Source organism: Corvus kubaryi, unplaced genomic scaffold (genome assembly GCF_017639235.1).
Source record: "Corvus kubaryi isolate FWS band 111438036 unplaced genomic scaffold, C.kubaryi_AGA036_p1.0 37385, whole genome shotgun sequence".
Lineage (NCBI taxonomy): Eukaryota > Metazoa > Chordata > Aves > Passeriformes > Corvidae > Corvus > Corvus kubaryi.
Window position 1 is genome coordinate 3,876,511 of NW_024581127.1, and position 24,760 is coordinate 3,901,270.

The window sequence follows — 24,760 nt, forward strand, 5'->3', positions numbered from 1 at the left end:
GAGTCAAAGGTGCTAGCATAACCCTTCTCACTACACAATGACAAGCAGTCAATACATTTGGCATTTCAAGTACAGAGGATTCATCACAACCCACCATCATAATGATCCACTCACAGAGTGTCTAAATCTTTAATAAAGAAAAGCAATTAATGCTTTCAAGATTTCAAGGTATTACAACTGCTTGCTTTCTGCTAACACTTCTTGGTCTCTTCCCACTTACATGACAAAACATTTCATGGGGAGGTCAACAAGGGGATAAAATCTGTCATGTCATTATAATCTAACAGTCATTGGATTAAATCTTCCGTGGAAGAAGCCTAGGAAGAAACAGAAAAGATAATTGGAGCTGCTGTTTTTCTGGTACCCAGTTTTTTGTAATTGAAGAAAAAAACCCCCAAAAGCAGAAGGAGGTATAATTAAAGTAAAAACAGCTTCTGTCTCCTGCATACCTTTAATTGTAATATGTTGACCAAGTTGGGCTCATGATCTTATCAGTTGTTCTCAGATCTACCAAACTATGCTAGTCCAGACAGCGTAAGGCTTAGGTTTTAGCACCTTTGCCAGCTGAGGATCCACAACTCACATGCTAGAGGAATCACACATGTTAATTAGGACACGCTTTTCTTGAACAGAAGGCAACAGAGATGGGAAAGAGGAGGAATAAAGTGGAGAAAGAAAAGAGCACAAGGTAAGAGAAGAACCACACACTTTGCACTCCAACTGACTTACTCAGGGTTTAGCCACAGTGCGTCAGAGTGATGATGCAGACTGTCTTTTCAGTCCCAAGCTCTAAGATTTATCCAGCAACATTGCAGCAGGCACTGGCTGCAAGTGCCCACTGAAACCAGGGGTGCTAAACTACCTGAGGCCTGAGAGTCAATAGATCTGACTGCTTACTGATCTTTAACAACAGGAACAAAGCTCTGTATAAGAGCCAATCTTCAAATAGTGCATCTGTTCAACTAAAAGACAAGAAAAAATAGTCACTGACTTACTTATTAAGGGTATTGAATAAATTCATTTTTCATTTAAAAAAATAGAATATTTAAAAAAATAAGTAATTCAACTCAGAATTTGCTTTTAGAACACATGGGCTTACAATTCTAAAATTTACTCTTCCATCATATGTTGCATGTAATTTAAGTGACAGCTTGCTTTTCTCTTTCCTCTCTCTGTGCCACCTGCCAGAATGGGTCTTTGATCTACCTCTAGAAATAAAGGATATATTATATATTTTTTGAAACTCACAAAGCTACTAATTAACCTTAAAATAATATGACATAAATAATTGAATGTTTCCCAGCCTTATCTTTTCTTGGTTCCAAAAAGAAAGCAATATATACTGCCATGATGCAAGTTTTGCTGGAAGGTTATGTCCCCACTCTCTCAAAACCTGTCTAGCCCTTTTGAGTCAGACCATAAATCTCTCCAGATCCAGAACTATCCAGAAATTTTACTAGCAAGGGAAGAAGAAAGTTTTGGAAACAGAGCTTTTAACAAAAAGATTGGATGACAACAGAAAGAGGGGGCAGGTGGCTGGGGCAGGTGTTTCCTAGAACCCTGACCATTTTACATGCCAAAGAATGCAAAAGGGAGATTAAATCACACTTCTGCCTGATTAGGGTTAGAATTCAAACTTCTCCTCCAGGAAAGCACCATCCCTCTTGTTTGTCTGGAAGAAGTCGCTCACCTGTAGCCAAGTGGGTAGAACACTTGATCACAAGGGCGAGGTGTTCATTCAGCTCTCTGCTCCAACCCAAGCTGTCTGTCATGGGCAGACAGCCCAAAGCACCATCACCAGAGAACAGAGTGAAGAAGGGGTGGAATCACATCTTCCTGATTTGCGACTGATGCCAGTGCCCCCAGTTTCTGTGGCTTTTTGGTGAAAACTATTTCAACACAAATTCATAAACAGTTTCAGCTTCAAAGCCATTTTTAAAAAACTGAATAGATTCAGTGAGAAAGGTTCTGAATGTCTGTCAGAGACATTACACAAGCTGAGTGCCACACACTACAGTTAAATACCTGAAACTGGAAAAGTGCTCATGTTCCATAGATTCAAATGCAAACCCAGGAAAACACAGGCCAAAAAATACCCCAACCCCGAAGAACCATTGTTATTGTCTCAGATTAATATAAACACTTAATGAAAAACATGCAAAAAGCCAAAATTCAACCATGGTAACAAAGGAAAATTCAGTCAATACGAGACCATTGCAGAAATAGCTAAATAAATTATTTGCATGATGCTCACTATACAAGAAGAGAAGACCTTGACAGCTCTGAAACAAAGTATCAGCAGAAGCTTTGGGAAAGATTAACAAAATGAAGAGACACAAAACAGCCAGATTCCAGAGTTCACTGGAGAGCTCTAAAACAATGGAAGCATGATCAAATCAGCTGCTATAATAAACAAGAGAATTGGTAGGCACATGGGAATATGATGTAATGGGGAAGAGAAAGCATGGCTTTGTAAAGAGAAGTCATAACTTCAAGATTACTTGCGTTTCTGTAAGGAGTTAACAATTATTTGGATAAGGATGATTTGGTTAATGTAGTATATTTAGGTTTCTAAAAAGCTCTCACAAGCCAAAAGCTCTTAAACTATTTGTCATATAGTAAAATAAAAGGTCTGTCATGAATTACTATTTAAAGGATGGAACAGAGTAAGTGGGCAGTTTTCACAATGTTACTAGTGGAATTCCAAAATGACCTGCTCCATTAAACATAAATACCCTGGAAAAGATGACAAACAGCAAGGTTATAAACTTGCTAAATGATTCAGGTCAGCTCAAAGTAAAACTGCCTACAGAAAACTGCTTTCATGGTGACTACACATGACAAAAGCTGGTGAAATTCTGTGTTGATAAATGCAAAATAAAAGACAACTCAAACTGAGAATGGACAAGGATAAGTGCTAAATTATCTACTGTTCCCAAGGAAGAGATCTTGCAGTTGTTGCCAATAATTTTCTGAAAACAGTGCCTCAGTGGCCAATGGAAGTCAAAAGGGTGGATGTTGCGTTTAAAATTATTAGGAAGGAAACACAGAGTAAAACAGAAAACATCATAAAGCCAGAGTGCTCACATTTTGAGTCTCTCACACAAAGCTCAGCAGCAGCCTCAGGAAAAAACAACTTGGAAGAGACACCTTTGTGTCATGAAAACAACAGAATTTTACCAAATCAGGAAAGAGACTGCAGGAAGTGAACAGAGATTGACACGTCATTATTTCTCATGTCAGGAAAACCTAACAACCCCATGGTTTCGCTGAAGTTATTACGCAGCAAGCATAAAAAACCAAAACCACTTTCTTTGAAAAGGCATAATTAACTTGTGGAACCCATCACTACAGAGAATCAAAGCACACATGTCCAAAAGCAAGTTTATGAATGACAGCATTAAACACAATGTTTTGGATGTATCTTCCATCCTCTCAAAAGCAGGATTTGCTCTCTTTTTCCTACTCTCATTAACTGTCTGCTGCCAGTCCCTGTTAGACACAGAACACCAGGCTAGGTTATGTTGTCTATCCCAAGCTGGTGGCACGCACTTACCTCTTGCTCTTCTCTGCTAGTCCCACTCTGAGGTTCTTCAGCTGTCATATGAGGCTCTTGTTTTTCTGTCTAGCCCTGAAGGTGTTTGCTTCTGAGTAGTTTTTTTCTTTAAGTCTCACTAGTCAGACCAAAATACTTTCGAATTAATTACACTCATCAGAGGTAATTATTTCATTAAAACTCTGCAGATGGAGATGAAATTGCAAAGATGGAGATTCCAAGCTACCAAGAAGTGCAAGATACCCTTTGCTCCTGATGATCAAAAGCGGATGCAATACTGGCAAATAAGACAGTCTTTGAGCATCAACAAACAAGACAAGCTAAGGACAGAAAGAGCTGATGTCCAGCACTGCAAGGATTTGGCAGTGCACTTGTCTTCTGTTTATAGAAAGCATAATGGCAGCATACAGCCCTTACAGGGACTGAGCAGAGGATTTATGCAGTGTCTGCACTATATAAACCTGCTTGATGTGCCACTTAGCTTTTACAATGCCTTGCAAAAAACAGAGAAAAACATAACACAGATCTTGCACCTTGTCCCTCTTCAAAGTATTGTTGCAAAGGACAAAGATCTGAGGTACTCATCAGCCTACCACTAAACACACCTTGCTTGTTCCCCAAAAACTAATGCTTTGAACTAGAGTAGAAAAATAGAAGAGGAACAGTGGAACCTAAATTTAGATTCTTTCTTCATGTACATATAACTGAAGGTGAAAGCCAGGCATATAAGCATTTAACTAGTTGATTCTGAATACTGAGATACTTTTAGATCTTTTAAATTATTTACAGGACTAAAAGGGTGGTCAAACATGAAAAATATGTCCAATTATTAAGAATAAAAATAAAATAAAAAATAGATCATGCTTACTTTCTAAAAATATCTACACTACTAAACACACATTCAGCAAGACAAAATGCCTGAATCTACAAGCACCCAAGCAGTGCTCACTCTAAAAGCTCTCACTCTTGCAATTCCCATTCATTTTGCCCAAATGCAACACTTAGATTATATTTTAAAATTACTCCGCAGCATAAGGAAAGTATGAAAGTGTGTCTGAAATTACTTACTCTCCTACTTGCTTCTTTTAAAATAGAATGAGAAAAATGATAAAAACTTTTTTTTTATCATCAAGCAATTTCATTCATTGACTCATGACCATTAACAGCATTTACAGCTCTGTAAATTATAATGCGCTTTGGGGTAGGAGCTGGTCTCCATAGGAGCTGGGAAGAAATTTTCTCCCATCTGCTGCACTGCACAGTTGTAGAGGTGCATTGTCAGTACAATGGAAAGTCCACTCTATGTGAATGGTGGTGGCAGAATATAAGGCTTTGAATGCCAAAAATGTTGAAATGATAAATTCTATGTGATTGATGAGAAAGCCCTATGAAGCTTTCTACTCACTGCCAGGCTCTGCTGCTGTGCTGCGCACGGACCACGAGACCACTGAGTCTGTGACTTCCAGGACAGTCTAGACAGTACAGCTACAGCAAGGCAGACCGAAACAGAGAAGAATCTCTTTCCTACCAAGTCTGAATTTTAATTTCTCCTGTTGTAAACAGCTCCTTGACTGACTAATCTTACCCCCAGCAAATATAATTTGATTTTACTGTAGCCATATATGTAAACATAATATGAGAAAATCATGGCATTAACATTATTAACTACTAACAAAATTATATTCCTCAAGTAAAAGCTGGAACATAACTTAATTTAATCTAATACATTCCATGCACACAGACACACACAGACACACATATACACACTCACACCAAAATAACATTAATTTAAACATCATGTTTCCACTAATCTGAGGTCAGTATATACAGGACTGAAAACTGTACTTAAACAGGATTTATTTGTCATTCTACTGTATTTTCTATTACCATAGAACAAGGTAAGAATGAATATTTCAGAGAAATCTGAAACTGGGAGGAACTTATATTTCAATATCCCATGTAAAATAAACTAAAACTAGGAGTTTGTTGTGTACGTAGGAGTGATACCAGTGATAGCTACAGCCCAACCCAGTACCAAAAATATTTAAGTGCCAACCTGAACCTCCCATCTCCTGACATTGCTATCCATACAGTTATCAGGACACACGTGAGCTGCACAGCAATGCTCTGTGCAAAGATGTCAGAAGGAAAAGGGTGAGCTGGTGACCAAAATCCTCATCAAAATACTGTTTTAGGGAAACATAGTTCTATTAAGCACAGGTAGAGCATCTTCACTTCTGGTTTACTGATCCTTCTTACAGACAACATTTCTTCTGCTGGGAAGCTCCAACTTACCTGTGAGTCAACGTCATGGAGATGAAGCTGAGTGCTGGAGTTGGTCTGTGTCATTAGTGTTGCTAAATACAGGCTTCAACCTATCACATAAATATGCACGGTAAACTTGAGACAAAATTTACAAGAGCATGTCTCTAAAAAAGCTGCTGAAATCCATGGGATTGCTCCACACTGTCTTTAAGATACACATTCAAGCAGCTGAACATGAAATACCTGATCTGTAAAGTTTTAATTTTATTTCTAAATATTCACATTCTCTCTTTCTCCCTAGAAGTATTCATAGAAAATTGTGGGTTTATGTATGCATCAAAATACTGCAAGAGTACTTTAGACTAGAAAACCCACTTAAAATTTTATTAATTTCCACATTTACTCAAATGGCGCCAGGACAGGGGATGGAAGAAAACAGGTATGCCATGAAAGTCTTGGCATCTGAGTGACTATCCCAGCTTTTGAAGCAGCAACAGAAACACATCCTTCTAATTAGAAATTATTGTTTTGAGAAAAACAGTATCTACTTAAAAACAGCATTTCAGGTAGTTCATTTAATATTGCATAAATATACTTTGTACTGAATTTTTTTAATAGAAGTGAAATTCAAAAAACAGTTTAAGTATGTGCATGTATAAGTAAAGCAGCCTGTGTATGTGTGGGTGTGTAAATACCATATACCCAGATGCAAACCTTCAGTGCATTAAGTAAACTTCAGCTCTATACCTTAGTACTCAATTCTGAGTCTGGTTACCTTCCGGATTGCTAAGTCTTTCTAAATTAGAACAAGCAATTTCTCTTTGTTTTACCTAATATTTGAAAATGGCAAAAAAGTCCCATGGGTCACTGAAAATTATCCCTTCATTCCTGCCGCCTGTTTCAAGTCAGTCAAAACATTCCAGACTTCAAAAGGGGGCTTTGCCTGCTTAGGCCATTTTGGTGTCCTTCTATGGTTGGCCTATGAGGGATTGGTTATTTGGATAAATTAGTTTGTGGAGCCTGCTGGCCTTCTAGAAGACCTCAGTGTCTGACTGCAAATTAGTTCTACCGAACATGTAGAAATCCCTGGGCAGACGAGAAGAAATAAATGGTGATAAAATCTAATACTACAATGTTTGTAATGAGATTTTATTCTGCTCTGTACCTTGTAAGCAAAGCTAATGTTGAATTAAAAATTTTCAAATATAAAAATGTCCATGAAAGCACAAAATCAGATCAGTATCCGAGTCACAGCAGAGAAGGCTGGATGCCAACTTTAAAGTTAAGCTTCCCGCAGGAATCTTTTACAAGAACAAACAAAAAACCTCCTGGTTTTCCACAGAATCAATTAGGTATTTACATTACGGATGCACCCCTGCTTAAGCCAGGAAGTCACACAGTTGAATTCCGCTGGAGCTTGGGCTGTGAATAAACTGCTATGCAGTCTTTTAGTGCACAGTTGTACAACTGCCTAAGGAGAGTTTATCCTTAAGGAAGAGAAGTCAGAGAGCCAAAACTAACAAACATGGCTCCTTGAGCGGAACAATGGTCCAGAAAACCTAGTAAAAAAGAAAATAAACTTCACTGGCAGTTTGCTTTTTACTGTTAAGGACTAAGCTACACTTCATCAAGACTTCCAAAAAGAGACTCCACGCTGAACAGTTGCACACAGTGGGTGGAAAAAGTCAGATGGACTGTGTATTCCTTATATACCCACTTTTACAAGTCATCTAAAAATGCCTCATGCCATAACAAAGCAAATGCTCCACCCCTCTAAAAGGAAACAAGGATTTGTAACCAAGATAAGTGGTGGTATCTGGTGACGGACCCCAATGAAACCCCTACAAGGCCTCTGTGACCCTGAGGAATTTGCCCAGCACTACAAGCTGTGGGTAGCAGTACCTCTGTCAGTGCTGCAAGCACCGCTGCCTATGGCACTGTAGGATTTCTGCCACCAATTAGGAAAAGTACATTTTAAGTGACAAGAATTCCTCCGTGGTGTTACTGCAAACCCAGATGAATGAAGAGCTTCTAGTGAACAATGTTTTCAAACTGTCCACAAACAGCTTACAACTTTCAGGAGTATTTTCACTAAAATGTTTTGAAAGAAAAAAATTCTATCAATAGTTACTGATTGAGCAGCTGCTATAGACGGCCTAGCAGCAGCTCATTTCAATTTGGGGAACTTAAATACATCAGCTAGTTCCAGCTGTTCATTCTTTTTGACACTTACTGAGCGTAATAAGTGGGTTTTGTGGCTTATGTTTCCAATATTCTACCAATTGCAGATAGAGAGGGGAAGGGGAGTGGGAAGGGTGCAGGCGATTACATTTTATAGGCTCAGTTACAGATTGCAATTGCAGGGCGCTTGTTGGTTATTGCCTTGCAGAGCTTTCCAAAAAGGAAGTGTGCCACACATTTCTTCAAAACAGGAGGGGAACGAAGAAGGGAGAACAGTGCTGTGCCAGTCTTTGAGAAAAACTAGGCAGCACATGCATGACTTTCACAGTGACAATGCTGTAAGTTTTCAACCAAAGGTAAAATACTTATATTTTCACCCTTCTTCCTCATAGACTTTGTTCCCTAATGTGACAAACAGGTAATGTGAGTGAGCACGACAAACATGTCATTGATGATGCTGTTCAAATCTGGAGGTCACGTCTGGCTGTCACCAGCCATGCCCTCAGGCACAGCCATGCCACCGCCGTGGCAGTGGCCTCTGAAACCGCTTGAGAGTTGTGCTGCCGGATCCTGGCTCGCCTTGAAACAAAATGAACTTTCTAGCCCTTCTGGTAGTGAAGATAACCTTGAAAATGTGAAGAGAGTGTAATCTGATGCCTCAGTAAGACTGCAAGGAGCTTGAAACAAAGACAGAGAGATGTGAACTACCCCAGCCATCTCTCTCTGGGCCCCATGGACTCAGCATTTCTGTGGTCGTGGAGTCTGGCATTTTTCCAAGATTCCACAGAATCTCGCATGTTTGCTGCAAAATTCATTATTTTGCTGCAGCCAGGTGCTGGATGTTTTTGGTTTGGGCTTTTATTTTCCCCTCCCCCTTTCTTGCTGAAACCAACTACTTGCTCTGTGTCTTTCCACTAGCAGAGGTATGAGGTGAATTTTCGGTGCAAAGTGCCACTCTCTGGTACGTGGCACGGGCTTCGCAGGAGAGAAGTGTCCAGAGAGCAGCAGGGAGGAGAAAGAAGTTGGAAATATGCAGCCAGGCTGCCCAGAGCACTGACTGAAAGCTGAGGTTTGGGGGCTGTGGGGGGAATCAGAGAAGATTAACTGCTGGAGTGGACCAAGAGCACCTCCTTTTTTGGCTCATTGGGCACACACTGTTTGGATCTAACTTGACTGCTGAGGGCCTCAGAGTCTTCGCTCTGTTTTCCAGATGGGCAAACTCCATCATCAAAAATACTCCATGCTGAAAATACTTCTTGGTGCACAATTTTGCAATGAGAATTTTCAATTATGAGCCTGGACAGGGTAGGAATGAAAATTATTTTATGCTATATAATAACTTAATATCGCTACCAGAGAGAGAGTTATGGAAGAAACGCCCTCCAAAATATCCCCAGAGGGCATAGTAATTGCTGAAAACATGCCAATACTTAGTGGTGAAAATTTTCTTGTGCTGAGTTTTGCAAATAAATAAACCTCATGCATTTCTTAAAAAAAAAATCACAGGCAAATCAAATGAAATAAAATACCTGCTGACCTCTACACTGCCCGTTTTAAGGGTTTTTTTAGAAGTCATCATCAGGGTACCTCTAACCACCTGGGTTATCAAGTTGAATCTTATCAGTGTTTGTCATGGTTTTAGGGCTTCTAGATCGTTTCTAGGGCAATGGATTCATGCCAATGCCAAGTTTGGAACTGGTAGATTTGGCCTACCACAAATATAAGCCATGATAATTTTGCATAATTTTTTGAAATCAATTTGGTATAAGATGTACTGTTACCCATTCCCAGTCTCCTTACAATCAGAATTTCTGTAACATCCAAAATGACATTTTCATCTCAAAAATAATTAAAACAAGAGGTTATTTTTTTATTTCTCAAGTGTATTTGAGCAGTGGGACTTGCTGCAAATGACTAGCAGGCAGAAAAGCCCCCTCAGGATGGTGAAGAAAATATGAATTAAAAAAACTCAACCATTTGTTTTAGCTTGATAAAACATGAGTGAACCATCTTTGATAGATGCATGTACCATTAGCAAGTAAGCTTCAAAGTCTTTTTTGGACATGGAAAGAAAGAAACAGAACTTCAGTGAAATTTTCAGATAGGATAATACACTGATATCCTCTGTCTAGCTGGCCTCAGCTAGACAGAGTCTAGCTTATGTTGTGCTTCTTTCTCAAGCACCTATTAAAGGCAAGGCAGGGGTAGACGTAAAGTTCAAGTTTGCAAGCCCAGGGTTGAAATTCGTTTCCTACAAACTGCGAACCAAGCAAGTGACAGTACCATTAGAACCACTTTTTGGTTAGGAAATGGCTACAATACTCTCTCGCTGTGTGAGTGTAACAGAAGTGTAACAGAAGTGCAAAAGTGAGTTTACTGGGCTTATTACAGTATCCTCTGTACATGGCAACACTGACAGGGTGTATTCCTACCTGCAACATCATCCTCTTCCTCTAAAGAGAAATCTTGGCCAAAGACAGTGGCAAAGTACTCATCTACTCTCTCATACTGTTGTCTGATAACTTTTTTTCATTTTCCTTTACTTTGTCCTTCTCTCGGTACTTTCTCTGTTGTCCATCTCTCCCTAAAACATTATCCAGCTTCATTTCTCACTTGTTGATAAAGCTCCTCCCTTATCCACATGTACCTGAAATTGCTTCCACCACACAGTTTGCATTGTCCAGTTGCAAAATTAAATTACCTTTCAACTGGTATTTGTAGGGAAGTTTCCCCCTTTTCCTATGGACCAGCACCAGGTTTTTGAAATCACTACATGTGCTTGAGATCTTAAATCCCAAACAGGTTTTGGTTTCTGGTTTCTAATTACAGAGTGCTAATCTATCCCTCACTCTCTCTCTCTTTCTACGCACACACACAGAGCAAAATAAACACAAACACTGTTCATGCCGTCATTTTTATTTTCACTGAGACTATTTTGCCTTCTGACTACTGCTTTTAGGAAATCTCCCTGTTGGTCAACTGGCTGTTGCAAACACAGCAGCCTGTCCAGTTATGAATGACTTCTAGTGAGACCTAATTGAAGGATCTGATTCCAGGGTTTAACACCCCAATTTTAAACTCTCCAATGACACTGCAATCAGAAGAGTTACACCCTGACCTGTGCTATGTACCTTTGGGAGTTTCAGTCCTCGTTTACAGAAGCCTGAGTGCTGGTCAGTGCAGTGGGTCTATTCAGCAGTTACTGGTTTAGATTCTGATAATCCTGATAGCATGAACAACTACCACCCACTTGGGTAATGTGAAGGGAAACTCTGAGCAGACAAAGTGTTTTACAGGCTCTCTGGACTAAGTGGTGAAAAGAAGGAATGGAATGAATAACCCCAACAGGAGTGCTGGTGGTGCCAAACCATGAACAAATATTTCCCTTAACACTCCTGTTATGTTAAGTGACAGTTACATTTGTCATTACATACAGATTCAGCATACAATTACTCAGCCCAAACCCTCCACAGCACACGAAGCCCAGGCTATGCCGGGCACACAGAGGGGAAGTATTGCAGTGGAAGCCACAGAAAATCTTGACAGCATCAGGGAAAGGCTTTTCATGCATGGAGGAAAGCCTGACTCCAAACATACGAGGAGCTTGGGTGGTGCTGAAAGCTCTGGCACTGCAACTGCAAACAGGACCATCCCTGTTTAGTGCCTGTTGGTAACCATGGCCACTCACTTCCCTAAGAGTTAACTGGTCCTGTCCACACGTGGTGGTACCAGTGATGGATAAATCCCCAAATGTACACATAGAGACAAGACTGTGGAACAAATGAACATTGGAAAATAATCAAAGCCATATTGCTTCAGACAGCAAAAATTACACTACACATGAAGTGTAACAAAAACACACAACACAACAGGCTTATTGTTAAGGGACTTGGCTTTTCCTACTCTGTTGCTACATGAAAACCTAATGGAAGCATCAGGGAAACTGGATACAGGAACATAGAATACAAAGGGAATAGTGAGAGATAATACAGAGAGTACTGTCAAATGTAGAAAATAAACACATCAGAAAAAATGCAGGAAATAAATCTAATTAAATTTACTAAATAATAGTTTTTGGACTTATTTTACAACTGGAAAAATAAGGCAATTTCAATATGCACAGTTTCTGTTAAACAATTCAGAATAAAAACATATATGTAGCATTTCAAATTTCACTGAGTGCCAAGAATGATGTCACAAACTAAAGTAACAAATCCAAAACACACAACTAATCATATGACCACGCATGAAACATTCTTAATTGTACCTGATAATTTGCAAAATTTCTTACTATTGTGACTCTGTAAGCAGACATTTACAAGAAACAATAACGTACTACATTTTTTGCCACTGTTGCACTCGTCTCTCCCAGAAGCAGTATTTGCATATATTCACACAGGCAAGGAGAAATAACTTCAAATAATGGGATGAAAACTCTCTAGCAGACAAAAATATTAACAACATAAATGCAGCAGGCCAAATATTTCTTAGAGAAAGCAACAACTGTCATTTTTTAAATATGAATCACTGAAGACAAATATTTTTAAAGCTATACTTAATTTTCTGTAGCATTAGCATAAGCCTCCATCTCTCAATTAATTTCATCACTCACTGCTTCTTCCAATCACTAAAAGTGCATGTAGCTCTCTAAGACTTTCACTCGCTTGGTTGCCACAAAAATAATTGCTACTTTAAAAACTGCAACTTTTTTCTCAGGGCTGACAAGTTGTTTACTTACAGACTTCCCATTTATTCCCTCGGGGTCTTCCATTGAAGATTTCTCCTTCCAAATTATATATGGGCTATTACTTACAGGGAGGTTCAGACAGTCCCAGTACACACACACCTGTGGAAAAGACAATACCACATCGTCGGATTAATTTGTTGGCATGAAACTAGGAGCTGATCTTCACTTCTGCAACTTTCCAGTAACTAACAAGTATTCACAAGTTGGGAGCAGTTGTCTTTGAAGAATTGAATCAGTCTTGAAAATAAACACATATCTGAGCTGTTTATTGCAAATCCCCACAAGCCAAAAGCAGGCAGCGAGAGTCCCGTTGTGCTCACTGTATGCAGAATAAAAGGCAGCCAGGAACTCTTCTACCGTCACTATTTCTGTGCCAACAACACATCTCTTCTTCTTTTTTTTTTTTTTTTTCTTTAGGAAGCTCAGCCTTCCCCTGATATCTATCAATGTCAATCGTACTTTAATGCTAAGAGGAAATAATAGCAAAGAAATATGATTGTAGACTGAGCCAGGATAAAAAAGAAAATCCACAAAGTTTTCAAACATTGCCCTCAAGCTAAGGATATTTTTATACTAAATCTCTTCAAGTTTACATTACGTCACAGCCCTAGGCCCCATAAATTATAAATATGGGATGCTTTGTGTTCTCTCACCTTCAGAAAGGGTGTTCTTTGATGTTAAAAGTAACAGTGAAGTACCAAGATGAAACAACAAAGGCTTACCCTCCCAAACAGATATCAACACAAAAATTGGTTTCCTTCCATGGACAATTTTCTTTAGAATAAAATGCCGCAAACCTCTTAAAATTCAGAATTATTGATTGGTGTAATTTAAACAAACCCAGCTAAAATCCTCATTAGAAAAATCAGCGCTTTTTTAAAAATACATGAAGAAAATGCTGTCAATAAAGAATAAAAATGAGAATCTGATTAAGTGTATGTATATATATACACACACATGTTATATACACAGAAATGTGAATAGCACTTTGTTCTTCTGTGACAGGTGAAGATATGGTCTGAAGATATTCAGTTTGTCCTAAGACCACTCTGCATAAGAAACACATAATTTAGAATCAAAACCTAAAATCTTATTCTTTATCTTTCTACCTGGATAAGACTCTATCAAGAAAATTAAAAAATCCCTTTGAACCCTGTTTTTTGGACACTACTCACTGCACACATTTGGCTCCTTCTATAAAAACTAAGCCTTAAGAAAGTGTTAATAGGTCCACTCCACACCCTAAGGAAGATGCTAATATGAACCATGCTTCTGCAATGCATCCACTCCCTTCTTTCTGGTTTACAATTGAGAGATAAAATCCAATCCTGCTCCTGCTGAGAACAATGGTCAATCTGCAATATTTCTATGAAATCAGGGTTTGGTGCTTATATTTGTTCTGACACCAGATTATAGGTTAGAAAATTATTCATGGCTTTAAAGAGTGACAATTAAAGTTAGGGAGGGGAAGGACAAGAATTTCTTCTAACTTAAAAAAAAAGGGAAGAAAACAGCTCTCTAACAATGCCCCACTCCTAAGCAATGACTGACATCTGTTTCAAAAACTCTTTTATTGCAAAATTCAATAAATGGAAAAACCGCACAAACTGAAAGTCTGCCACTTCAGCGAGGGAATAAAAATGGAGCCTTTTCTAATGGAAAAATATTCAAAAGTCAATTGATGTAATGCTGGTATGGATGACCTGATGGATTTTCAGATCAGCAGTGCTCTCTTTACTAATGGAAAGAAAACTTTACCAAGACTGGTAATTTTCTGTTGAAGCCCAGAAGGAAAAAGCATATACATTTTAGTGTGTATTATAGTTCAACAGTAATTAGGCGACCTAACTTGCAGGAGCTGCTGCAGCAAATATTTTCTCTCTCTGGAAAAGATTCCTGTAACACACCAGTGTTAAAAGAGCCTACTCTTGAATTTCTGCTCTGACATATGCTGCACTTCATGTCACTGCAAAAGAGGTTTACAAAAAGCTCCTGTATATACCCACCCACACTGCTAGGGGCAAAGACTTGTCTTTCTCAGAAGACATCAGAGACCTCTGGCAGCCAAAGCAAGCCACAGTAACATGAGGGCTTAGATGTTAATACAGAACAGCTGATGTACAATATAATTAAGTAATTTTAATTTTGAAAAATTCAACTTTGAAACAAGAGCAACTTAGTTATTCTAATTGTCATCTTGGGTTATTTTTAACTTCTAGTAAAGCTTTACAAAAACCAATTAAATTCCCTTGAGTTGTTAATGTATCAAAAAATATATCTAAATTACACAGAGTATCCATTACAGAGAAATTGTTATATCCAAAATGTGCCATTGAATATGAGTAGAACAAAAACTCAAATTATTGAAAAAGGCAAGACCTAAATTGAAGGGAAGTCATGAAAGTATATATCACCTTTTATTTCTCTCTACTACTTTAGAAGTCATTTGCTTGGTTCAATATTATTACTGTTAAATACAAGACAGTATTAAAAGTCCCACCAGCTAAGGAAGTACTATTGTACCAGGCAAATAACCGGCAGTCCTCTTTCCAAACAGCTATTACCATTTTAAAGGGAATTTAAAAAACCCACAAAGAAGTCCAGAAAGTGGTTATGGGGCATTTTTATTCCCTGCTTTCTGAAATGCTACCCAACGCCGTGCAATGTTCCCCACGCACAAGGATCTGAGCGTGTCTTTGCCGCCAGGCACAGGGCGGCTGCCAGCCCCTCCCAGCCACGCTGCGGAGGTGGCAGGAGCTTCCACAAGCTCCTTGCCGTGGAAGCGCTGTCCCCACCTGAGGACCCACCTGAAAGCCTGGCAAACCAGGAAGCAGATGTTAGAAACAGCCCCTGAGAAATAATCTCTAGGGATGGAAGGTACCAGTGCAGGCTGACCTCCTGCACAAAGAGTACCAAATGCAAGGGTGACCAAAATGTAACTGTCCATGGCTGAGCCCTGGCATCTGGACACCTACATTTAAGGACAAGGAGCCTGATTCCTTAGGCTTGCCAAGCTGTTCATAAAAGCTGTGCATTTCCCATGCAAGACCTACACTGCCACTAATCCACATCTTGGAGCTGTCCCAGGGCTGTTGTAACACACCTTCAGCTGCACTGAGCCCCTGAGGAAACTCACAGTGATCAGAAATGGCACTAACAACAGCATAAAAATACCTTGGGCTACCCTACCCCTTCCATCACCAAGGAGAGGAATTAAACTTTTCATCCTGTTCCTGTGCCACCAGCAAAATCAATCCTGTCTTACAACCCCACAGCTAATTAGGCCATTGCAAAGTCTCCAAGATAGGTCATTCTGAGTGCCATCAGTGGTTTCTGCTCTGCTCTTATTTTTTTATGCTTTCTCAGGGACTGGTAGGATTTTTCTAGTAACACCATGAAAAAACTGTATCTCCCCAAACTATACACATTTGTTAGAAGAAAAAAAAACCAAAAAGCCACACGTGCTTTATCTTTTGGTAGAGAAAATAAAAAAAGAGGTTATGAGGCTGGGCGAAATGGCTTTTTTTTTTTGGATGATAGCACGCGGTATTTTACAGTTGATGTGAGGGAACTCAATGGTTTTGATTTTAGGTGCTATATTTGGGAAGTTTCCTTTTTAGCACTTTCTAAAGACTCACTACATTTGCTCCATTCCCAGGTAGGTCTCTCGTCCCCCACCCCCACTTCCTTTTAAGGTGTTAAATTTGGCAGATAACCTGGGTAGCATTTAGAAAACAATTATTTCCAAATGCTGTGAAAGAAACTTGCCAAGTGTAACAGCTGAAAACCAAAAAGAAAGAGGAAAAAAAAAAAGAGGAAGGAAATAAAACAGAAGAGGGAAAGGTATTTTTAAAAAATGAAATTTAGTAGGGACCTTTCAGCAGCTTTATAAACAATTAACTCCAGGGCTGTGACTGAAGACCACCTCTGATTCAGCCTGGAATGCCTGCAGATGCAATACAGGATCCTGCCTTCCAGTGAGCCTCAGGGACACCAGCAAAACAGATAGGTGCCCAGATGTGTGGGACCTAACATGCACATCTGCTGGAAGGCATCCCACACCAAATGCAGCGCTGACACAGACCAGACACAGACTCTGGGGGTGTGCAAACCCCCAGACTGCTCTGTGGGCATCCAGCATGTAGGTAACACACTGTACAACACCACAGGAGGTAGGTCACTACTTCTGCATCCCCATAAAAATCCATGTTCATCTCAACAGATCTTTTTTTCCACTACCATCAAGCAGAAATACACAGGGTGTTGGGACTTGTGGCTGAAGTAAACCTGTGGGAGAGGGGGCTGAAAGTTTTCAGTTTTATTGGTAAGCTTTCCTTTATATAAAAATAGAACAAGCACTCTGGTGTCCTGGCATGTTTAAAACCCCTGCCACTTACACTCACTGTCAAGTCTAGGTCTAGCACCAAAGGAATCTTATTCTTTATAAGTAAATAATATAAATTAAATATCAAGATTTTTTTTTCTATTTGGTAATCACTTTTAACTTTATTTTAAAGATTAAACTATGGTATTTCCCTAACATTTTTAACTTCACTGAGGAGTTAAGTTTCTGGTAAGGAAACATGAGGTCTCATCTGCCTACACAGGAAACTCATTGGGTGTTGGACCAGAATAAAAGAGGAGACTCAAGAGCAAAAGGAGGCAAGAAAGAAGGTAGACATGAAGCACTATGAACGCAAAAAATACATCACAGGCAAATGACATCACTGACAGTCTGAGAAATACATCTGTAATACTTTCTGAATCCTGATGACATTTATAAAATTGCTATCACACTGTAGGCCTAAGTATGTCTTGAAGGAACTACTCAACAATAGAGTTTGTGCCCCATTTCTCCCATATACCACTAAATCTAACATGAAAAAGGTGTTGAGAACACAAGGGCCACAATACTGGCTGAGACCAACAATCCTCCTGGTGCTTTCTCCAACAACAGCCATAACTGGACACAGAAGAGCAAGAACAGAACAAGCAATATGCCATTTTCACAGCATTTTCCCTGTTTCCTGCTATTTCATTTCAGAGGGTTTCCTGAGACAGATGGAGTTCATCTGTCTAGCAATCCTCAGTACAGCTCTCTCAAGTACTTACTTGTCTATTCTCCTCCTGAAGTCTATGTGATTTGTTTTGGTTCCTAGCAGTTCTGAACATTCACTTTTGGGGGAATTACTAAGAACTGAAAAAATTTTCTTGGAATTCTCTTAGATGCCAAGACCTCATTTCTGAAAGATGAGGGTCAGCCCAGTGCCAGTCACTTTCCATGTACAGCTACAACTATTTTAACTGAGGCTTAGCAGTCCACATTTATCTCTGCAGAATTTCATTTGCCATTTTATTGTCTGGTGACTTGTCTCATAAGGTCCTTGAGCAGTTCTTCACCCCTCTCCTTGCTATTCACCTCAAGTGAAGCAACCTAGAAAATGATTCTGCCTGATTAGGACAGTTATTGAGGCATTTGGAGAAAGCGGAGTGAGGATAACAGAAAAGTCCTACCTGAAGAAACAAACAAAGGTAAAAGATGTTAGCATGTGTTTATGGGAATCTGCTGGTTGCTAATTGCAGCAAGCTCAGAAGAGCTCTCTGGTCTCCCAGTGTTGGAAGAGATGGTCAAATACAAAGAAGCCCCTGCTGAGGTGGCGAAAGAAGCCTGACGATGTAGTGTTCGAAAGTTAGAGCGCACCTCAGAAGAGCAATGATGTAAGACTGGAGAACTGAAAAAAAATTAAGTAAATAATTTGCCATTGCTTTTACAAGATCTAAACCTAAAATATAACTGCTTCAAAAACTGTCTTGATGAGGTCCTTGAGTTGCTTCCCGCATCCAGTGGTCAGGAATGGTTTTGAACTGGAATTAGAATGCACCTGGTATCTGCATCAGGTATGAAACCTGGTGCCTGCAATGGGCAGATTTCTAAGTTCAAACTCCCTCACACAAACACCCAACAGGGTGCCTCAGTCAGGAAGCTCCACAAAAGGCTAAAGTGGGAGACATATACATATAAAAATTTAAAGCAATAATGTTATTCTAAAAGCAGAGCTCTCCAAACATAGCAAAAGATCATATTTTTCATTGAATACTAAATGCGAACAAAAGTCAAGCTGTAGAACAATGTTAAAATTATACTGGCTACTTGCTTGCCAGAATTTCTTTTCTAAATTACTTACAAAATTAATACTATGTTTAAACTACCCAGTGGGATCAGCTTTATTTGTATTTGAAATGTAGGTTGAAACTGTTCAGCAGAAAAACACAGACAGTTCAGGACAGGAAATAAAGAATATTCATAAGGTGCAAACATAAAAATTCTGTTTTTAAAAATGAATAAAATTACATTTTACAAGGTGAACTTTGCCTCAAATAAGGATTAAACAGCTCTTCTCTTAGCATTCCATAGGATCTTTATCATCTAAAAGTTAGAATTTCCCTGGTTTTATTTATGTATCATTAACAAAAGAACAAAACCAGAATGAAACAGCCAATTCCTTTGTCATAATTTCTTTGAGCAATAAATGTGTTTTCTGCTTTCTGTGTGTCAAACACAACAAAAGGTGGGGAGGGACCCACAGATTAACACCGTTAGACTAAGTGTCATGGTTAATCAAGAATATGAAATACGTACAAGAAAAAATGCTGAGCTACGAATCATAACATGCAACTGGAATACTTACCTAGCTCAGGAAAGAACCTTTTACAAACAAAGCTTTCTTTCAACCCGTGTGGTTCTGTACAATGTTTCTAATGAGCAGTAATTATATTTGTGCTTTAAGAAGCCTTTCTACACCTTTTATAAATTTAGATTAAAGGTAGGGCATTACTTATTATTTTACATGTGCTTTTAAAGTAGTTTGTAAAAGATATGCAGTCTATAAAAGTTTGTGGTCTAACAACAAGCAACTGTACCGCTTCTGCATAATTCAGTGCAAACAGGTAAAAGTTTGCTAGTTATAATTAATACAGGTCACATGTAGAAGTTTTAAGGTTTACACAGAGCAATTAAAGTAATTTTTATCCAGGTGAAAGGTCTTCGTTTTCTAAATTTTTTTAAGTTTATTTTTAAAATAAATCCAATAAATTTGAGTCTGAAATTGTAACAACCTTCATTAAAACCTAGGCTTTCCCCAAGTTGGTAAAAGCATTCAAATAAGAAACAGTACCAGGAGTATTTTCAGTAGTGGAAGCCACAGTATCCCAGAGAGCAGAGAAAATACACCCAGATAGGATGGGTTACAGAAAGCACGGCTGCAAGGGAGTCATCCTGGCTACGGAAAGCTAATGTTCAAGCGGGAAACTCAGAGGCCAAAGTCTTGGCATCTCCTACTGAGGGGCACCCAAGCGCTGGCTTAGGGTCAGCTGAGGTCCCATGCTCTGTGAGAAGCCCCCAGCTGCCTCTGGACTCACCCTGCCCTTGGGAGCAGTGATGTAGCCCTTGTGTGGCACACCTCTGGTGCCTCCACGTGAGTGCCACTCACAGATCTCACAACCACCAGCTCAATGTGCATAGCAATGACCTTCCTCACACCACCATCAGTAAGGCTAAGGATGCTGCTTTCTTCTTTAGCCACCACACAATAAGAAAACCTTCCTGTCTCCTGAGATCAACCAAAATTTTCACTGGTAAGTCACAACATTCACATACCGCAAGAAGCATTTTATTTTCAATCTTTACAACAGATCAGTATCTACATATACTTCTGCTTCTCTTCATGCAGTAGAGGTAATTACTGGAAATTGGGGTGAGTTTCACTAATAGGTGCAAGTAGTTTATTTTCTCCATTTGGACTCATGTCTGAGAATGGGATCTCCTTCAATCTCTGTTAAGTCCAAATGAACCAGCATGAATGGTCCTAAGACTGAGAAAACCAGAAGGCTGTACCACTGAAGTGTCAAATCTGTCAGTGTGAGATCCAAAGGGATATTTAAAGGCACCACATCATCCTAAGCATCTACAGCCATGCACACTTCTTTGTTTGTCTGTTTGTTTATACTGCAAGCACCCTTGTGAATCACAGTAAAGACCCAGCTGCACCTTTAGCCACCTAAATACCCTTGGAAGCCTGGCCCATGGTGATCAGAAATACCTACAATTCACTAACTGAAAACTAATTTTAAAGCAGAAACAATACTGATTTTACCTAAGAATGATACCAGCTTTTCTTCACATTTCTGTGCTACATCCTCAAGCTCTTGTCTCTCAGGAGTAATCCCAGGGAAGGCACTGCCCAGCTCCCTGTGGGGCCATGCCCACTGTCAGTGGGTCAAGCAAGGAGGGATTGGTTGGGACCTCTCTCTCTTTTCTAACCAGCAGTCACTCCTTATGAAATTAAACCCCACCAATAAATTGTTGCCAAATTTGGACAATTAACATTGGAATACTACAGGAAAGGAGAAGAAAATTATTGTAGGAGTATATATAGGACTCCCAGTTCCTTGGAAAACAATGCTAAAAAATATTTTTATAATGTTGTTCTGTTCAACTTCGTCATATCTTTTGCTTGACAGATGACATCCTTCTCCTCTGATTTCGTGCAGACTACATTTTCATGAAAATTAATTCAGTAACCCATCATTTTTAAAATAACAAAAACTGAAAACTTAAGGATTTGGAACCTTGATAAATAGGTTCTGCTTACACAACTACACAAAGATGCATTATGTGTTTTTGTCAGCAAAAAATGCACCTAGTCAAACAATAGTATTTAGTTTCAGTTCTCCATGTCTCCAAACTGTATCTACCAATGAGAATGAACTTTATATACATTTATGAAAAAACCAAAACACACAAGAGCAAAACACAGTTGAAGTTCAGTCATTAAATCAGTCTGTCCTTTAGCAGCAGCCACACTTCTTAAGTGTTTGCTTATCCTAATTGTCTTGCAGTCTTTTTCACCATCACAGCTCAAGATAAAACTTTAATTATTGTTACATATTACTGACTATACTAATATATTAAGTGTGAAAAACAGAACAGACAATGGTTATGATCTACAGAACATGATTTTTACAATTATTATAAAAATAGTTTCACTTATCAAATAATGTCATATATAAGTTATTATAAATAATATTTCATAATAAAGGAAAAGGTGAAGAATTAACTACACTAGCATTCTGAACATAATGTTTCACTCTTTTGAGAACAATATAACCTAAAAGATAGAAAATTTTATTCACACAACACTATGCAATCCTCTTCAATATTCAGATGATAAAGTGCTCAAGCTATTGAGCTGAGTAATTAAAATTCAAAAATTTCAGGAATTAGGCCAATTGCCTAAAGTAGCAGTAGGTGTGACTCGCTATGGAAACAGCATGGGAAGGACAGAGAAACAACTTCAAGTTGGAAAAGCTTTTAAAAGCATATGAAGTACCCAGCTGTGGCCTCCTTGATTTTAAGGACTTTACACACAATTTCCGTTCTTATAAATAAAAAGAGCTTTCTCCTAGCTCACTTCATTATAAGGGGAGCTGCAAAAATGCAGACCCACCTCACAGGGTGGGAGTTCACCTCCGTGATTTTTCCAGGCAGCCCGGCACAGTGGGGCCCTGGGCAGACTGGGGCACTGCCTGCCTGCACTGCCCACATCCCCACCCCCTGCTCAGGGTTTGATTATGGACAGCAGCTGCCCCCAGGCTCCCCCAAGAACTGACCCCCCGGGTGTCACTGCCAGGCAGCCACAGCTCACTGTCACACCATCAAATCCAGGCAAATTTTGTTTGGTCCAACCACTAGAGCCTTTTCATGGTAGTTTGACCCATATCATGAAATGGTAAATTCATATTTTACTTCCTAGGTCCATGCAGTAGGATTAGCAATCTCAGACAGAGTGAGAAGATATTCCGTGTCACAAAGAAAAAAAAAATAAAAAAACCAGAGCACTAAAAGTGTCCAGATATCTGAGAAATCATTATCCTGTGATGTTTGGTATATCAGATTAAACAGTCAAAGATAAAAAGAGCAAAAACGAGAGAAAGGAAAAAAACCCTCAAGATTCTTAATTCAATTTAAACTCTTAATTTTGTATCACTCTCCCTCTCTCTAAATCTAGAAGGAAAGGTTATTTTCAGCAATAATATTTTTGGATTCTCTAATTAAGAAATTGAATGAGAGAAACAAAGGAAATAACCTAAAATTCTCAAAATGCACAGGAAGCATGAGGCCTCCAGTTTCTAGCTGACTTGGAGGAACTGTTCAAACGACCTTTGAAGATTTTACAATTCTCCTGCCAGAGTCTATCCCTCACCTTGTCCATAGCAACAAGTTTTGCAGTACAAGGAGAACAAAGCCACGAACAAGAGTGACTTGCTTCCTCCTTTTTCTTCCTACCATTTTTGTGATTCAGTCTACATGGGAAGATGCAGCTAATGAAGAAAATTAGGAATGAAACATCAAGCTTGGAATAAATAACACAGCTGTAAGGAACCAGTGACTTAGTTTTGACTTAGTTTCTACTTAGATGGGTTATAAATATTTTTATTGATGCTATTATAATTTCTACAATTTTGAGGACTGGAGAACCATTCAGAAAAAGTCATCCATACATTTTAAAAGGTTGCTGAAGAACACACATACTTGTATTCTACCTCACACTTAAATATACAGTAGAATAAGTTGTGTACAAGCTGGAACAAAGGTTTGGGAGAAATGTATCCAGACAAGCCTTCAGAAGATGTGCCAGCTACTTCCATGAGCTGCAGTCCTCAATTAGGGACATTTCCATACACATTGCCCTTCTGTCTCTTACCTTCTGCTGCAGCTGGACTACCTGCTCCATGACTACTCTGTGATCCTACAACTACCCTCATTATGGTTCATGCTTACACAGCTTTTGGCAGAGAATGAGCAGCTCTAATCTGGAAATTGTTTCATAGGGACTTTCCACACACCACTCTCCTTACAGACAACTTCTGACAACACTGAATGACCGTTTTCTCTTCTTATAACCATATTTTTACTTTAAATTATTATGGAATGTGTGAGTCTTCAAACATAGCAACTGTCTGGTGGTGTTGTTCATACTGCATTTTGCTGAAGCATATGTGACCATACCAGTGTTTTGCTACTAAAAGTCAATGGGAACTACTCTGCAATTTAAACACAACACTATGCTCCTAAGAGTCTAAAAGGAAAAAAAAAAAGGGGGGGGAGGGGGGAGAGGGGGGAAGAGGGGAAGCCTACTGTTATATTTTCATAATAGAAGAAAACTCTGATCTTTGACTTTCTGATAGAAAATCTGCCAAATTAAGCATAGTTTTAAAGAACAGAATATTTCCTGCAAAAAATAAGCCTTATCTCCAAGATGAACAACAGAGACCATAACCATCTCGTAAGTAGCCATATCCATCCATCTTTCTGAAGGTCTTAGGTGATGTTGGGAGAAATAAGAACCCCAGAAAGCGAGCTGAGGAAGGTGTACCTCTTCCCTGCTGCCAATGCTCAGCACTCTCCTCCCCAGCTGCTGCGATGGGCTGAGCGGAGAGGGGAGAGGACAGGAGATCATCCCTCCGTGCCCTGACCCGCTGGAGGCAGGCAGCCAGCGGACTCCCGGTGGGGAGGCGGCCGCCCCAGCGGGGCCGTGCCCGGGACACCGGTGCGATCGCGGGGCCGCCGTCGGTGCCCCGGCATCAGTCGCTTTCCCCCGTCCATCGGAGGAGGAGCTGCGCGCTCCGTGCCGGGGACCCGGACACCTCCCCTGACACTTGTCCACAGCCGGCAGCCCCGGGGAGCGAGGCGAAGGCGGACACGCTCACACCACGGCGAAGCGCGCACAGATTGTTACCGTCTGACACAAAACACGCGTTCAGCGCTGCCGACGCGCCACAGCGCCCGGCGGCCCCCGGCCGGCACCGGGGCTCCCGCGGCACCGGGCGAGCCGCGCTCCGCCGCCCCTTCCCTCCCACGCGGGGGCTCCCGCGGCCTCGCCCCTCCCTCCCCGCGCCGCTGCGCGCCCGCGCAACCCGCGGGGCTGAGCCGGCGCCTCCCGCCCGGTCCG

The 24,760-nt window shown here is 39.9% G+C and overlaps 1 protein-coding gene across 8 annotated transcripts in view; it reads right to left on the reverse strand.

Annotated features, from left to right (window-relative positions):
* The window catches only part of EYA1 (EYA transcriptional coactivator and phosphatase 1), a 164,449-nt gene that overhangs the window by 139,059 nt on the left and 630 nt on the right, over positions 1 to 24,760 (reverse strand). For all 8 annotated transcript variants that reach the window (XM_042036293.1, XM_042036291.1, XM_042036292.1 and 5 more), the window contains exon 2: positions 12,741 to 12,848. In XM_042036293.1, the coding sequence (XP_041892227.1) occupies positions 12,741 to 12,773 (33 nt within the window). In that variant the 5' untranslated portion in view covers positions 12,774 to 12,848. The remainder of the gene's footprint in view (positions 1 to 12,740; positions 12,849 to 24,760) is intronic.